This window comes from Oenanthe melanoleuca, chromosome 7 (assembly GCF_029582105.1).
Source record: "Oenanthe melanoleuca isolate GR-GAL-2019-014 chromosome 7, OMel1.0, whole genome shotgun sequence".
In the NCBI taxonomy this organism is placed as follows: domain Eukaryota; kingdom Metazoa; phylum Chordata; class Aves; order Passeriformes; family Muscicapidae; genus Oenanthe; species Oenanthe melanoleuca.
The window spans coordinates 19,189,387-19,206,418 of NC_079341.1; the positions used below are offsets into that span (position 1 = coordinate 19,189,387).

At 36.7% G+C, this 17,032-nt stretch overlaps 2 protein-coding genes and 1 long non-coding RNA gene across 4 annotated transcripts in view; 2 read left to right on the forward strand and 1 right to left on the reverse strand.

Annotated features, from left to right (window-relative positions):
- Positions 1–1,548, forward strand: part of LOC130255471 (sodium channel protein type 1 subunit alpha-like) — an 87,503-nt gene extending 85,955 nt beyond the window's left edge. Inside the window, exon 27 of the mRNA XM_056496187.1 lies at positions 143–1,548. Coding sequence (XP_056352162.1) covers positions 143–1,311 — 1,169 coding nt within the window. The 3' untranslated portion in view covers positions 1,312–1,548. The remainder of the gene's footprint in view (positions 1–142) is intronic.
- Positions 1,331–4,590, reverse strand: LOC130255475 (uncharacterized). Its single transcript, XR_008840937.1, has 3 exons — positions 4,285–4,590; positions 3,973–4,043; positions 1,331–3,857 (listed from the first exon to the last, which is right to left on the reverse strand). It is a non-coding gene; the product is annotated as an uncharacterized LOC130255475 (long non-coding RNA).
- The window catches only part of TTC21B (tetratricopeptide repeat domain 21B), a 31,573-nt gene continuing 18,519 nt past the window's right edge, over positions 3,979–17,032 (forward strand). Inside the window, exons 1-13 of one of the 2 annotated variants that reach the window (XM_056496201.1) lie at positions 3,979–4,344; positions 4,521–4,650; positions 5,617–5,727; positions 6,886–7,052; positions 9,235–9,357; positions 10,663–10,820; positions 11,213–11,297; positions 11,849–11,947; positions 12,517–12,709; positions 13,605–13,702; positions 14,205–14,405; positions 16,184–16,313; positions 16,750–16,907. In XM_056496201.1, the coding sequence (XP_056352176.1) occupies positions 4,264–4,344; positions 4,521–4,650; positions 5,617–5,727; positions 6,886–7,052; positions 9,235–9,357; positions 10,663–10,820; positions 11,213–11,297; positions 11,849–11,947; positions 12,517–12,709; positions 13,605–13,702; positions 14,205–14,405; positions 16,184–16,313; positions 16,750–16,907 (1,734 nt within the window). In that variant the 5' untranslated portion in view covers positions 3,979–4,263. The other variant, XM_056496202.1, reaches the window with a different exon arrangement.

Below are 17,032 nucleotides of genomic sequence, written 5' to 3' on the forward strand. Positions count from 1 at the left end.
CTGCTAAAACAGAAATTATCAAGTGTAATCTAAAAAATATCTTTAATTGCTACATAAAACTGCCAATTTTAAAACTATGTTTCTAAATTTCTATTGTGATATGGAGATTAAGCGATTGGTTTTCTTTTTTTTTCTTTTTTAGGCATGTTCTTAGCTGAGATGATTGAGAAGTACTTTGTGTCTCCCACACTATTCAGAGTCATCCGACTTGCCAGAATTGGTCGAATCCTGCGCCTCATTAAAGGCGCCAAGGGAATCCGCACTCTGCTTTTTGCTTTGATGATGTCTCTTCCTGCTTTGTTCAACATTGGGCTGCTGCTCTTCCTGGTCATGTTCATCTACGCAATATTTGGCATGTCCAACTTTGCCTATGTCAAGAGGGAAGCTGGGATTGATGACATGTTCAACTTTGAAACGTTTGGCAACAGCATGATCTGCCTGTTTCAGATCACCACGTCCGCTGGCTGGGACGGTTTGCTCGCCCCAATTCTGAACAGTGGGGAGCCAGACTGTGACCCTAACAAGGCTCATCCAGGGAGCTCTGTGAAAGGTGACTGTGGTAACCCTTCTGTTGGGATTTTCTTTTTTGTCAGCTACATTATCATATCCTTTCTGGTAGTGGTGAACATGTACATTGCTGTGATTTTGGAGAACTTCGGTGTTGCTACTGAAGAAAGTGCTGAACCCTTGAGCGAGGATGACTTTGAGATGTTCTATGAAGTCTGGGAGAAGTTTGATCCCGATGCAACACAATTCATGGAATTTGAGAAATTGTCTGATTTTGCAGCAGCTCTTGACCCTCCTCTTCATCTACCCAAACCCAACAAAGTCCAGCTTATTGCAATGGACCTGCCCATGGTGAGCGGTGACAGAATTCACTGCCTTGACATCTTGTTTGCTTTCACAAAGCGTGTGTTGGGGGAAAGTGGGGAGATGGACGCTCTCAGAATACAGATGGAAGATCGGTTTATGGCATCCAACCCTTCTAAAGCTTCCTATGAACCAATTACAACCACACTGAAAAGAAAACAGGAGGAGGTGTCTGCTGTCATCATTCAGCGTGCTTACAGACGTCACCTTTTAAAACGAACAGTAAAACAAGCTTCCTTTATCTATAACAAAAATAAAACTGAAGGTGGGGCTGGTCAGGGTATGAAAGATGAAATCCTTATTGACAAATTAAATGAAAACTCATTTACAGAGAAAACAGATATAACAGCATCAACAGCAGTTTGTCCACCCTCTTATGATCGTGTAATGAGGCCAGTGAAAGAAAAGCATGAAAAGGAAGATAAAGATGGTCAGAAATAAGAGCAAATAGCAAGCAAAATAATATAAGTGCAAAGTAGTTCATAGCCTGTGTTTGTGTCAACAGGACTCCTGAAGGAGGTCTATGCCAAACTGACAATTTTTACAAATATACTGTACATTAAAGGTCAGTGCCTATTAAAAGACAGTGACCCCTTGTCAGTGACTGTGACTGTGATAAGAAGAAACAACCTTGACAGGAGGTTACTGTTCTCACTACCAGCTGACACTGCTGAAGAGGAGAGAAAAAATGGCTACACAGACTGTAGGGACCAGTTAAAGGGGTGTGAAACCAAGTATTTGTGTGTTTAGCATAAAATAATATGGTAACTGTATCCACTGTTTGCATTTCAACTGCCACATACTTCATATTTTTACAAAATCTGTGTTGGTGGATTCATCTTGTTTTTATTCATATGTTGTTTATTATATGTGACTATTTTTGTAAATGGGGCTTCTGTTGGGGCAGGGAATTAAGTACACCTTTACAGGTACAAGGGCCAGGTGTTCTATTATACAACTAATATACACACAGAAATTATTTGCATGAAGGCATGCTGCACTTATAGATCATGCATGAAAATAACATTAAGTCATAAAGAACAACAGGTTTTTTTTAGCACAGTGTTTCTGGAAAGGAATAACAGATTTTGAGGTGCTTAATTAATGTATTCATATTGTATCATGTTCAAACAAGTCTTAGTATGCCTGTAAAGTCCTCTACAACTCACAAGAATAGTAAATATGGTTTACTTTTTGCACAGACCATTAAGTTTCAGAAGGTGCAAACTTCTTCCTAGGTCTGGAGTCACAGATTTTGTCTCTGTCAAATGTCTTTCTGCATACAAATACTAAATGAATCTGCCTCAGCCCACCAAATTGATGAAAAAGAGCCCTCTCCAAAGTTGTTCTGCTTTATCCTGCAGTATTGTTTAGCCATCTTCAGCTCTCAGTAAGGTTGATGTTGTACACGTTAATGAAAAGCCCTCTGCTATGTAAATAATTTTTAACCTGTGGTGCATGTTTGAGCAAACAGATAATGACTTTAGCACATTTATTGCATCAAATATGTACCACAATAAGTGTAGTGTGCAAGCATTCAACAGGTAAAATTACGTATTATCTACCATTATAGATAGTTTGGATGCAATCAATGCATGTTTATATTGCCAATGCTGCTATTCCTTTAACCGTCCAGGATTCTTAAACATGGGAAGCCATACATCAGAGCTAAATGAAATAAACTACTCAAAAAGACCTCATTCTTCCATACCATTAAGCAATATTTTGCAGCTATTTAGGAGCTTATTTGTTTTACATTTCTGAATTTTCAGTGAAAAGCATATAGTGTATATCCAAACTGTACAGATGTTGAAAACTACTAAACCTGTTGAAAATAATGTTAGGATTTTATAAGCAAATATAAATACTGTAAAAATCATTTTATTTTATTTTTCAGCATTATGTACATAAAACAAGAACTGAATTTTATCTTCAGGTTGATGTCACAACATTTTTGTTACTTTCAGTCCATAGCACTTTTTCACAGAAGAACTCCAGAGAACAAGATATAACTAAGTGAATGGATAACTGTAGGATCTTATTTTTTTACAGTATTTGCCAACATATAAATAATTTCTGCTAAATAAGTTCATAATTTGCTTCTAAAAAGCTATGTTTTTGGGGATTTTTTTTTTTTTTTTGCAGTTGGGAAATGGTCTAAAGTTCAAATTGAATGTCTAAGCAGTGCCTGCATCATAAGTTTTCAGATATTATCTTTCTTTCAGAGAATCCTGAATCTTTTCTCATATTTACTCATAGATTTTTTTTTCCCATTCATGCTGCACTAGAACAGTTCGAAATGTTATTTAGGGTCCACAAAATTTTTTCACAGAGAAAGTAGGAAAATTATATAATCCAATCCATCAGGACATTTTATGTTTCTTACACAGGAAAATTAAATATAGATTACTTTTATTAAAATTATTGACTAAATCTGTATTAGTGAACTGCATGCAGGAAAATGCTATTACCCTAACTGATGCTAAAGAACATTATTAATGCGTCAAAATAATAAAGATTACATTTTTTATTGTACGTTCCTTTTGTGTTTATTATCTGACATTAATATAAAAAAAGTATGCTTTTAAACCACAGAATGAGAGGATACTGAAAACCTTTACAGCAGCCATACTGTTCTTTCATGTAAGAAAATCCTTGTTAGTCACTAATTAGGGATTTCTTATTTAATGTGTGTTAGACATGATGCTTCTGCACGTATCAACAGTTGTGCCCGGAGTGCCTTCATGCAGCAGCTCCGTGCAGTGGGGTGCACAGCCATCGGGTACCAGAGCTGCCCTGCGTGTCCCAGGAGGCTCAGAGCAGCCACAGGAACGAGAACTGAGCACTCAGGAGTTCACAAACACAAAATGAGGACACAAAATAGTACTAGATCCATGACATTGCCCAACCTGGATGGAGAGCCAGTTTATTCTTGCTGGGCGCTGTTCACAAACAGGCTACAGAGCATCTCACATTTGAGTGCGTTTCTGAAAAAGGTGAAATGGTGTTGGACTGAATAAATCATTTATATAATTGGTATCAGAATTAAAAGATAAGTACTTTCTTATTAATACGTGGACAAAATATGTCTTAAAGGGCTACCTGGACAAGTATGTCAAAAACCCCGGCTTGTTCGTCATGCCTCTGTCAGGCTGTAAATGAAGTTTCTCCATCTAGCCAAGCAAAGCAAGGCAATTACACATTCCCAAGGCTCCCGTTCGGCACCCCGGCCGCGAGCGCCCCTGGGGCACGGCCGCCCTCCCGTCCGCCGGCAGGGGGCGCCACGGGCCGCCAGCCGCCATCCCGCTCCTTAGGCTCGCCCCGGTGTCCGCCCCGCCGCCTTCCTGGGGGATTCCTTCCCGTGTCTCTCCCGCCTCCTTGCCGCCCGAGCCAATGGCACGGCGCTATCCTCACCCTTCCGGAGCCCCCCCGCACTGCCGTTGGGTAGCGACGATGGACGCTGAGGTGCAGCAGGTGGGCGCCACCGCGTCCCGCCCCGGCGGAGGGATGGAGGGGTGGGGGCGGCCGGGGGTGCCGGGCCGGAGTGCGGCCGGCCGGGCTGGGGCGGGACGGGGCGGTGGGCGCGGTGTCTCCGGGGCCGTCCCGGGGCGAAGCGTTGGCACCGGTGACCCGCGGCCGCTTCCCCGCAGGCGCTGCTCAACTACTACTGCCAGGAGGGGCTCTTCCAGCACGCCCGGGCCGCGGCGGAGGAGGCGCTGGCGCAGCTGGGCGCGGACCCCGTGCTGCTCTTCTACCGGGCCTACGGCGCGCTGAGGGCAGGTAAAGGGCGGGGCCGCTCCTCCCCAAACGCTGCGCTTCCCTTCCTCACCTGCCGAACCTCAGCCCTTAGTGCGCTGCGCAGGGAAGAGCGGCATTACGGAGTCTGAATGTATGCCGCGCTGGGTAAATTACCGGTGTGTTACCATCTGTCACCGCTCCTCCCCAGTTTGAATGAGAGTGATCTGGACAGCATGGTACCAAAGTGAGAAAAGCAAGTATTTTTCTTTTTCGTGGGTTCATGAACATGGGTCAGGTAAATGGGTTCCTTGGAGGGAATTTGAGCTCTGCCCAAACGCATATTGCATTTGATCAGAAACTCACTGGTGTCTCCCAGCTAACAGCTTTTCCCTTCAAAGCAGCTATGATAATTTTGCTGTATCCTCTGTCTCAGGGAAACTGACAGCTAATACCTAGTGGGAGGATCTTTGTATAAATTACACCGTTCTGGGAAGTTTATTTAGCAACATGTATATTCCAAGGATGTCAGAGATATTAACAAGTAACCCAACATGAGGGAAAGCTGAGGCAAGTCTAGGTGTGCTGGTTTTGAGGGAGTGTGTCTGTTCCCAAACTCCGAGATGTTTTTATGTAAGAATCCTGTCATTTTTCAAGATACTGTCTATTTTGCTAATACTCAAAATTTTTATACACAAATAAGGCAAAAATCCTGGTTATATAAAGAAGAAGGAGCAGAAAGAGCTGCTCAATGTCCTGTATAAAAAAATAAATGTGATTTTCGTCTTTCTGACAGTTGGCAGAATTAGTACATAATTCGAGTTCTTTGCATTGAGATGTTGTTTTCTTTCTGGTTGAAAGACTTGCACAAACAAGTGAAATTGCATATATGCATAATGAGCAAAAGCATGGAAGAAAAAATAGAAGGGAAAATTTAAGTCAGATCGATATTTGATGATTATATTCTTTGTCTTGAAAAGTGTGATAGCTTATTCTGTGCTTTTTTTTAAGGTGATGTCCAAGAAAGTATTCGACAGTTGGAGTCTATTAAAAACAAACAGGAGGTGTCACTTTGTACAATGATGGCTCTGATTTATGCCCATAAAAAGAGCCCTAATCCAGGTATGCCTATTAAGACAAGCTGTTTCATGTTTTAAACAGCTCTGTGTGAAGGCCTGAGAGTTGTAGGCTAATTCTGCCGAAGTTAAAAAGTTTCACTTTGGCTTTGCATTTGACATAGGATCTGTTACTGAATTGAATGATGCTTGCAGGATTGTAAATCAAAATACCAAACCACAAAACTCTGAAGCGTAAGAGTGAATGTTGAAAAAAAAAGTAAATAAATGTAAAATAAAGCACACACACCAAAACACAAAATCTGACTTATCGACCATGATGAAAAATCTTTGAAGGAAAAAAAATTGAATGAAGTTTCTTGTGGTTGTTGTTCACTCATGTCTGGTATTGGTACTTCTGAGCAGAACTGCAACTTGAAATGTCTTTAAAGCTGTGCCATTTCTAACTTCCAAGTTATCCTGACCACACAAATGGAGAAAAGAATTTTGTGAATTTTGGCATTCCTTTCTCCAACATAAAAGCAGGGATGATTTTGTTAAAAATTACATTCTCAAAGTAAGAGTTGGTTTATCAGGTGCATTGAGTGATCTTAAACTGTTACTGCAGTATCTTTCTCACTGTGCACATTTGTAGCTGCTGCTCACAGTTTGTTAAACAATTTGATGTGAAACATCTCTGACATACGGCATCACTGTTATTTGAGCCCCTGAGGATTAATACTGCAGGACAGCAAATTTATTGTGGATCTCGAGACTCTCTGAGAGTGAGAGCCTTTCCCTTGTTCATTGGGTGGGTCACCACTGCCAGACCAGGAGAGGGAGTTGGCCAGACAGGGCCTGATCCCCTGGGTATCTTGGAGGTGCTGTGTGATAGCACTCAGTAATCTGGTCCATGATCTTCTCTGACACCAGGTCAGGCAGACAGGCCTGTAGTTTCCCAGATCTTCCTTCCTGCCCTTCTAGATGGACATCATATTGGCTAACCGCCATCTGGGACTTCCCCGTCAGCCGTGTCAATAGGAGCTCTCTTCTGCCTTTTCCATCTGTACCTGATAAATATTACTAATTGGGTAGGATTGCCTGCATGTTTATCAATGTACAGTCCAGAAAAGAGTATTTACTTTTGGAGCCCTTGGCTTATGTGCTGCTCATTTGTACTATTTTGAGAGGCTGTCAACAAGAACTCTGAACAAAACCTTTTCAGATAGAGAAGCTATTCTGGAGTTGGATGCGAGGCTGAAGGAGCAGCGTAAAACAGCGGGACAGCAGGCTCTGTACTATGCTGGCTTGTTTTTGTGGCATCTTGGTCGTGAGGACAAGGCCCGTGAATATGTTGATAGAATGATCAAAGTTTCTGGTGGTGGTAAAGAGGTAACTTTTTGTCTTTCTTTAATGCAAAAGATTAATAGGACAATGCATACTGTGAAAGACTTATGGCATTAATGCTGTTTGGAGGTTATCGTGAACTATTTTGTGTTCTAGTACTTTCCTTCTTAACTGTCATAAATTCGTTTGACACAGCTGAGTAAATTCCCATAATGATTTTTTAGTCAACTAATATTAATTTTCACTTAGTAAATAATAAATAATGGTTCAATAAATGAAAATAAATCAATAAATGGATTTAAAGTCAGTATTGCTATTTGATACCAAGTCTCATCATTCCTACCAAAAACATAAGCATGATAGTCTCACTAAAGGGAGACATCTGGATCTGAAGGCTCACACTTACCTGGAGGATTTGGGATATAAATTTTCAGCTGTTGTAAAGGCAAAATTTGCCTGATGTTTTACTGAAATAAGTGTTGTATATGGCATTGTCTTTGACACTTATATACAGACATCACAATTCATTAAAATCTTGAATCTCTAAAGAGGTTTCTGAAAACTTACTATGTTATTTTTTTAAAGGAAAAAAGGGTATTTTAAAGGAGGTATCAGCTTCAATTCAAGGAGAGAAGCATAAAAAATTTGGCTTAGTTTTTGTAGTTAAATATCTTTGAAGCAGAGCTGTTAATATTGTGTGCATAATTGTACAGTAATACCAAACAAAAGTGTTCCACTGTGTGGTTCAGTACATTGTTCAATTTGTAATTTATAGTTTTATGTTTGATCTATTACATGAGTTAGAAATCTGCAACTGTTCTAAACATTAGTTTCTGAAAGTATAATTTAAGTAATGGCTTAGCTTTCAGGCTAACAATGATTATTAATTTAAATTGGTAGTTATTTTAAATAAGAACTAATTTACTGGCTAGTTTATGCTAATGTACCAGTAACTTACATTAATGAAGAAATAATTAAGGACATCACAAAGCAATAATATGGTAGTTCTTAAAAAGACAGAGGATATGTCATTTTGGTGAAACAGCAGTATTTATGACTTTGCTTATTCAAACAGTAGTAGTTTGGTTTTGTTTGTTTATTTTTATTCTTAGGATATATTGTCTGGGTACATTGCTTAGTGTGAAATATTTCCAGCTGAAAATAATTGAAGTAATTTATTTTTTTTCAGACATATGCAAAGAAAAGAAAAAGTACATTAGTATTTAATTATTTTTTTTTAATGTTCACTTATGGTTAGCTCTTTTTCCAATTTAGTAATATGAAGATATGATTAGATGTTTACGTCAGATTTTTTGTGAGGTGACTCAAAGTGTTTAAACTTGATGAAATAGGATTTGTTTAATATACACTTACTTTGATAAGATAGTTTATGTATTCCTTGTATAGAAGTACACCTGCCTTTCTTTAAGAAAATACTCCAGTCTGTAAAATTCAGCCAATTTCTATTGCATAACAAAATCATGACTCTGATTGTTAGCAATTACAAAATATGGCTCTTCTACTAACCTTTGAGTTTTAAATACAGGACCCATTTCTTTATGTTCTAAGAGAACTAGTGATATTTTATGTTTTAAATTTTTGTTTTGACGGCAGTTAGAATTTGATTAAATAATTCAGCACTTCAAAATAGATTTTATTCACTTAAGCTATAATTAATGTTTGGAATACAGAAATAAGTTTCATTCATTACAAGTAGTAAGTTCTTCAACAAAAGGACACATTTCATCTTTTAAAAGTTTGAGTGTTCTTTTAATAACACTTTTGAGGATTTGAGAAATATAATGAGTTTTGCCTTTCACATACAAATTTTTCTTTTTAATAAAGGAAAAAGAAGAAAAACCTCAAGTTTCTCACTTTTTTCAGCACCAGTATGTTTCTTGGTGTCTCGTATAAACAAAATCTTAAGAAAATGTTGTTCTGAAATGTTTGAAAAAAATATTCTGTCTAATGTGATCACATTTGTGAGATTTTGTTCTGACTGATGGCCATGTTAGACTTGTTTGATGCCATTTTAATTCTGTAAGTAAATGTACTATTTGATTAATTTAACTCTGGAATAAATTGCTAAAGTGTTAGGTTATGTTATAGACTGGTTATGTCTCTGAAGCAGTTAAAAGAGATACACAAAGTCCTTTATTTAGGTTATTTCTACTTATTGTATCTGTATAATTTTAGCAAATAATTCCAATTTGTATTTTGTTAACAGGGCTTAATTTTGAAAGCATGGCTTGATCTCACCTGTGGGAAAGAAACTCACATTAAAAAAGCTCTGAAATACTTTGATGAAGCACTGCAGGAAGGCAATGATGTTTTTGCACTGCTTGGTAAAGTAAGTTTACTTCATTATTTCAGCTCTTCCTGTCATTTTAGTCTTGTGAAGTAATTGGAGAGAGCTTGTCCAAGTAACAGAGATACAGCTCAGACCCTGCAGGTACTTTAGGGTTCTTTAGACACCAATGTGAAAAGAAAGGTATAGATTGAACTCAGTCAATCTAAATGTGTACTGTGGTTATGATTTTGCTATGCACACAAGAAAACCTTTCTATTAATGTATTTATATGTACAAAATGAGTTTCAAATCACTTGAAAAGATAATAATGTGTGGTCTCTTCCTTTTCGCATGGGACACCTATGCACTTTACAGAGTTGCTGTTGGCTAAGATCTAATAGCTAAACACAGGAGTGGCATGAATTATTTTCGTTCCACATTTTCTGTTTCAGAGCATATTACTTACAATATCACAGGCATTGTTACTCATTAACATAATATGATTTTTTAAAATATTCTAAAGTTAAATGTAGAAAAAATTGTTCAATGAATATTACAAGACAGAAGTTCAGAAGAGTGTGCACAATGGCATTTGATGAGGTGTGTGCTTGGCTGCATGTGGACCACTGAATTAGATTAAGAGTATATGTCAAATGTAGTTACTGTAATTGGGGTTTAGACAGGCATGAATCTCGGGCTTAAGAAAGTTACTCAGAGACTTCTGTGTTTGCATAATTTCTGTCTTAAAAATATGAAATTAAAAATCACATATATAGTCACCTGGAATATGGTAAGTAAATTCAACATATCAAAGCAAAACAAGGTTTAAGTCTTAAATTTATTTCTACTTGAATTAATTTAAACCTGTGATTCTTGACTTCTGAAAGTTTGGTATTCCAAATACTGTAAATCTCATTACAATTAGAAAATTGTTAATAACAATAGTTACCCGCTGAGTGTCGGTTTTTACATGGTACGTACTTCAGAGCTTGAATAAATGTTTAATCACTGGCTTTTGTTAAATATCATAAAATTGTGGGATACTTAATTTGAAACTTAATAAAACAATTTTATTCTTCAGCTATATCTGTCTTTTTCTTGGTTGCAACTGACTAGTGGGTTGTAAATACTGCAGTTGCCATCATTATAGAGCACTTACCACACACACCAGGCTTTACACATCATCCTTTGCTGTTTGGTTGTTGCAAATATGTCTAATTGTGGTTGATACTCAGGTAAAACTTACTTCAGGAAAGAGTTTTTTCTCTCTAGGTCTTTTTCCTGGTTTCTGTGTGAAAGAAATTCTGAATCTTCTCACCTATGTGAGTGTACAGGTTATTGATATTGCTTCTTTCCTTCCATTAGGCACAGTATTTTGAAGTCCGACAGAATTATTCAGGAGCTCTAGAAATTGTGAACCAGATAATTGCCATCTTCCCAAACTTCATTCCTGCTTTCATAAAGAAAATGAAGCTACAACTTGCCCTGCAGGACTGGGAGCAGACAATGGAAACGGCACATAGGTTGAGTATGAAGTAGCACACCACTGAGTTATTTTCTTGCTGGATTTACACCCTAAGAACGCTTTGAAACAAAAATAGAATGAATCTGAATTAGTTGCATCAATTTTTAAAAAATAAATTTCAAGTAAATTAAGTTTTATAGAACCCAACCTTGCAATTCTGTGAGGATGCTACATCGATACATGAATATGTTTTGGATGGAAGAGGAGACAGGCATCAAATTCCAGTCTTTCTTGAGACAGGCATGAAATAAGAGCTATGCTTTCATTTGATATCTGTGATGTAAAATGGCTGTGAAAAACAAGTTATTCTATTCCTGTTTTAGGATAAAATAGATGATTGACCAAGTGTTTGGTTTGGTTTCTTTACATTCATCTTTTGTTTGGCTTTAGACTATTGCAGAAAGATCCCCTTAATTTAGAAGCCATGAGAATGGAGGCCTTGCATCATCTCTGCAGGGAAGGAAATACATCTGAGGTGAGTCTTTTTACTAGCAGAATGCTGAGCGCAGCATAGTGCAGTGTGGCATCTAGTCCCTACAAAGGCTGTCTTCTTTATGTGTTCTCCTCATATAGTTTGGTTGGTTCTGTGCTGCTGTAATCTGCAGGAGCCTTGTCTAAGGAAAAATTTCAAGGCCTATTAGATTTACACATTTCAGGTGCATTTAAAACCATTTTAAAAAAACATTATTGTATGCCCAGAAAATCCCCTTAGGTGTTTTGAGAAACTAATGTTAAAAGCATTTGCAAGTGCTTTGCTTTTGAGCATGCTTGTCTTACATCAGACTTAGGTCAAGCCTTTCACCTTTTTTGAGCATGGATAAGGGACAAATGCTTTATTGTCACTTTACTATTCCAAAATATTGTCTTAGGAATTCTCAAGTCTAACTCCTCACCCTGAACACCTCTGAATTTACATTTCAAAGTATTAGTGCGTAGTAAAAATGTGAGTAGTTTATGGTGAAAACTGTGTGATTGTCCTATTTTTTTAATTATTTCTATTATTTATTATATTCCTTTTTCTCCAAGGCTTCAGCAAGACTGGGAGTCCTGATTAAAGCACTGGATAGATTAGAACCACGTAATTCTGAGCTATTCTGTAAAATGGCTTTAGCTTTCAGTAGAACAGTGAGTATGCTTTTTTTTTTTTCTTTAAGCGGCATACAGCAATCTATATATCCTGGTTTAGTTCTGTTTTGGTAGACAGATGTTAAATGTCTACTAAAAAGTATAAAATTGTGGACAATTGAAATAGATTAACTCATGTAGCTTTGGTAACCACATATTTCTAGTCTTATATTCAGCATGAATTACAATGTTTAAGCCATCTCATTCCAAAAATGGTTTTACTGCTTGCTTTTAAGTGAGAAGCAGTGAAAATAAAGAAATGTTCACCAACCATCTCTTTACTGTATGAAACTGACAGGGTTAATCACAAAACCTTGAAAGTGAGGGTTTCTTTAATCTGTGTATTTATCAAAAATTGCTGTAAAAAAGCACTCAAAGCGACTATGCATTATCATATGGTATTGTATGTTTATGTTTGAATCCATCCCACATAAATGTCAGAGTTTTTATAGAATTACTGCAGACTAATTTATTCTTCCATGAGATACCTGGCTTTATTCAGTGTGTTCGTCTAATTGAATCTGAAAACTACAAAAAGCTTAAGGCTTAAAAATTGTTCTTACCATTAGTGTGGCCGGAGCCAGCTCATCCTTCAGCATACACAAACCTTAGTACAAAGAGCATTTGATTTGGCATCTGACAATGCAGAATTTGCTACTGAACTTGGCTACCAAATGATTTTACAAGGGAAAGTGAAAGAAGCTCTAAAATGGTACAAGACTGCTATGACACTTGATGAAACAAGTGTTTCTGCGCTAACTGGTAAGGTCTCACGCTTCCTTTTGATTTTTACTAGACAATGTTTTTTCCTATTACTGGTACTAAGAGAATCTTGAACTATTTAGAGCAGGAGCACTGGGTTGTTTTTCCAGATTCATTGTGTGTTTTCTTCCTTGTGGCAACAGTACCTATTACTAAATATGTCTTTTGGTCTTCCTTGTTGAAAAACTAATCTTCCCTGTTCTAAATTAGAGCTCTCAAAGTAGTAGTAGGCACAGACATTTTGCAGTATTTTACTTACTTTATTATTTAATTTCTGTAGTGCCAAAGAATTAGAGAACTCTTAGGCACTACAAAAACAAGAAAATCAAGGGCATGATAGAACAAGCTATCCATGTCCTCATTTTGTCCAAATTATATTGAAAACCATAATCAAGTCAAAGCATCATACTTCGGATGTAGGTGTCACATCCAAAAGAACCCCACTTTATAAAAAGTCCCATTTGTGTCAAGAAAATGGAGTGTAAGCCTGACAGATTTTTCTCTGTATTTTTTTCCTTCTTGACTGTGCCATGGCCTTAAACAGTATTAAAACTTTAGATGACAAGAGTGGTTTGTGTGTGTGCTTGACCTTGTTTTCCTTCTTGTACTTTTTCTGAATTTAGAAGCCAGACTTTATGGTGATTCTTCTTAGTCTATAACCAGTTGAAGATTTACCATTTCAAACTGCCTTATAGTATGTTAATGTGTCAATCATGTATCATTTACCTTAGGTTTTTCGGAGCATGTAAAGTTTGCATTACCCTAAGTCTTGGTCCATTCTTTCCTTTCTTGTACTGCTTTATGGAGAGGTTGAGGAGAGGAAAAGTTGTGGAAAAGAAAGCACGTGCTTGACCAGGAAGATGAATTGGCGATAAAGTATTTTCATGTGTTACAGGAATTATCCGTTGTCAGCTAATACAAGGGCAATTAGAAGATGCAGAGCAGCAGTTGGAGTTTCTTCATGAAATTCAACAGTCCATTGGGAAATCTGGGGTAGGAGGCATCTTTCTTTACTGAGATACTTTGATTACAATCTGAACTGTTGCCTTCTAACTGTTACATGTTTTATATTTCCGTCACTTGAGCAGAGCATTCTTAATGGAGGACTGTAAAGTCTAAGTTTCAGTTTTTCTTTTTGTTGAAGTTAATGTTTTGCTTAACTTTGCAACCAGGCTGTTTGCTTGCAGAGGAAAAATATCACTTTCTAGCTATGCTTTTTCTCTGAAGGTAAGTTTGAAATATCAGGGAGGGACAAATATTAATTATTTTCAGGATTTTGTGATCAAATGTAAAGGTTCTTGCACAAATTAAAGGAATGACTTGGTAGAATAATCAGTTGTCCTTTACAACAAACTATATGTATTAGAGTATCCGTAAATATGAATGAGAAGTTGCTAAAATTTATAATTATGCAGTATTGTATGAGTAACAGATTATTGTATCTGGAATATGCAGAATACTTGGGGTTTTTTGTTTATTTTTTCTTTTCTTGTAGGAATTATCTTTCCTGCGTGCAGTCCTAGCTATGAAAAAACATAAGAGACAAGAAGAAGTTTTTGCTTTATTGAATGATGTTCTGGATACTCACTTTTCATCTTTGCATGGATTTCCTCTTGGTGTGGAATATTTTGAAAAACTAAACCCTGATTTCTTGCTAGAAATTATTAGAGAATATCTTAATTTTTGTCCAGCAGAGGTAAGCACCTGTAGATTGCATCTGTCTGAGAATGGGAATTTTTCATTTTGAGAACAGTTAATCATGAAGTGAAAAAATAGAAAATTTTCCCTTTTAAAATGTGAATTTATATGGCATAAGAATATGTTTTGGGATATTATGCCACTATTTAGTCAAAGTAATGAAAAAAATAAGTATTTTGTGATGTGAGCAAATGGCAGTAATGACATCTGAGCAAACTTTGGATATTTCTTCAGTGCACTTTGTGTGTGCAGTTGCACTGTCTTAATATGTCTTATGAAGCTGTAATGATACCATGAATAGAGCTATCTCATTATGAAACTAGAATGTTCACACTGGGCACCTATTCATGAAGTATTTTTATTGGCTTAGGATATCTTTTCAATATATATAAATTCTTTATTTTGGGTGTTGGTAATAATCAGTGGAATACTGCCTTTTTATATTATTGTTACTTCCAGTGAAACATCTCACTTACTTAGGTAATTTAATTTTCTGTGACTGAATTTGTGTGCTCTAGTTTTGGCAACAAAGGCATGGTGGGCTTAATAAATTGAATGGGGACCTGACATCTGTAAAGCAGAAGAAACACAGTTAAAGTTTCTTTAAATAATGTCTTCCTTAAATAGATTACTCTTTTGAAATAACTGGGAGCTGACTTCTGTTATCCTGTCATTATTTCTATCCTAATTATAGAACCTTTCCATAAATATGTTTATGTAGAGTTTTAAAATCTTAACAGGAAAACAAGTAGCTTTCCATTGTTATGAATAGCCTCACTATCTATATGAAAGTCTAAAATATCAATAGCAATGACATTTTCATGTCCTAGATTGTAGGAAGTGTCATTCTATGAGGTTATTCTCTTACCTGAAGACTTCCCTGGGGTACATTCCAGAAATACTGAATGGGAATGATGGTTTTTAATTTGAAATTAAAACTGCTTTTCTGAATTGTGTGCGTAGGAAGATTTTTAGAAGAAAAGGTAGGCCTTTGCTGAAGTTTCCTGTATCTCTTCATTGCAAGAAGGACTGCATGATGTTTGAAAGTGAGGAGTTAGCTAGGTGGTGGAGGCTTCCATTTTGGTTTTGGGTCCTGTAGAAATATTATTTGTGAACAGAATGATGTTTAGGTTGCCTTTACCTTTTTTAATGTATAAACCAGTTAGCAACTAGCTAAGATAGTAGAGGGAAATGAGTAATATTTCTGATAAGGAGCAGCTAAAATATGATATATTGTACTACCAGTTTGCATGAAAGTAGGTATTTTTCAGCTTCTGCTTTCAATTTGTTGCTCGCAGTATGGATATTTTCTTTGACATGGGATGAGGGTAGGCATGACAGGACTGGAGCCTTTTCTTCCCAACCTTCTCATCATCCATTCCAGCTTCAGCCTTCTTGAAATTTAATTAATGGTACTGCTGTGTTGGATGAGTTGGTCTGATAATTCAGAATGTGTAACCAAATGTTTATGGCCTGACTCTTCTGCGTATGTCAGTTCTGAAGTGTTTTGTCATCCTTGAAGTCTGAGACTGTCTTGTGTTCCTGCTGATATTAAGAAGTTGGTCCCTTAAATTTCAAACTTATTTTTATAGTTCTTCACAACAAAAGCTGTTTTGACTGAAGGAAATAACATGGCTTTGCTAAGGCTCATTTGAGTTTAAAGTGAAGCTCAGACTTAAAATGAAATCTAAATCTAAAACCTGTTGACTCAAATGCTGGGTTTAGTTAGTTTCTTGGGGTTCCTTTTGTATTACTTACTTGTTTGTTTGCTTCTAGCCTGCAAGTCCTGGGCAGTCTCCTTCACCACTTCTCAAGCACTGTGCTTCAGTTCTTGAAACAGTTGTAAAAACTGTGCCTGGTCTTCAGCAAGCTGTCTTTTTAATTGCAAAAGTGAAGTACTTGTCAGGTAATAGCTGTATGAATGGGTAGTTAAATGTTTCCTTAGTTTATTTAATATAAAAAATTAATTTCACACTTGTAAATAATAATGAATATTTTTTGTTCACTGCAGAACACTATGTTACAGCTAAGTGAAGAACATTTGCTCTTCCCTTTTTTGTTCTTTATATGAGAGTATCTTAATTGTGCAGACATATAAATAGAGTATTTTTTAATCTATTTTTTTCCAACGTGAATTTATTGAATGATTTACGGATGGAGCAATGGGAAAATACTGTATCTTTGACCTGCTTTTGATTTCATGTCATAACGTTATAATACTTTGTATATGAGTTTATTCACTAGATTCTGGGAATTGACAAATAAAAATGATATGTATATAATAACCTCTATATTTCATATTAACTGCTTTTTCACTTTCCCTTCCTTTCTCCACTTCCTAGGGGATATTGAAGCAGCCTATAGTAATCTACATTACTGTCTAGAAAGGAACCCTTCTTATGCAGATGCACACTTACTGATGGCCCAGGTGTATTTGGCTCAGAACAATACCAAGCTATGTTCTCAGTCCTTGGAAACTTGTTTAAGCTATAATTTTGAGGTGAGTTGAACGAAAGAACAAAATAATTTTATTCAGTCAGTCATCTGAAGTTGTAAGGTTTCGTATATCATAATTTTCAACTGAAATTTTTATAACTCTTCCACTTCAAATTGAACATCTAAATT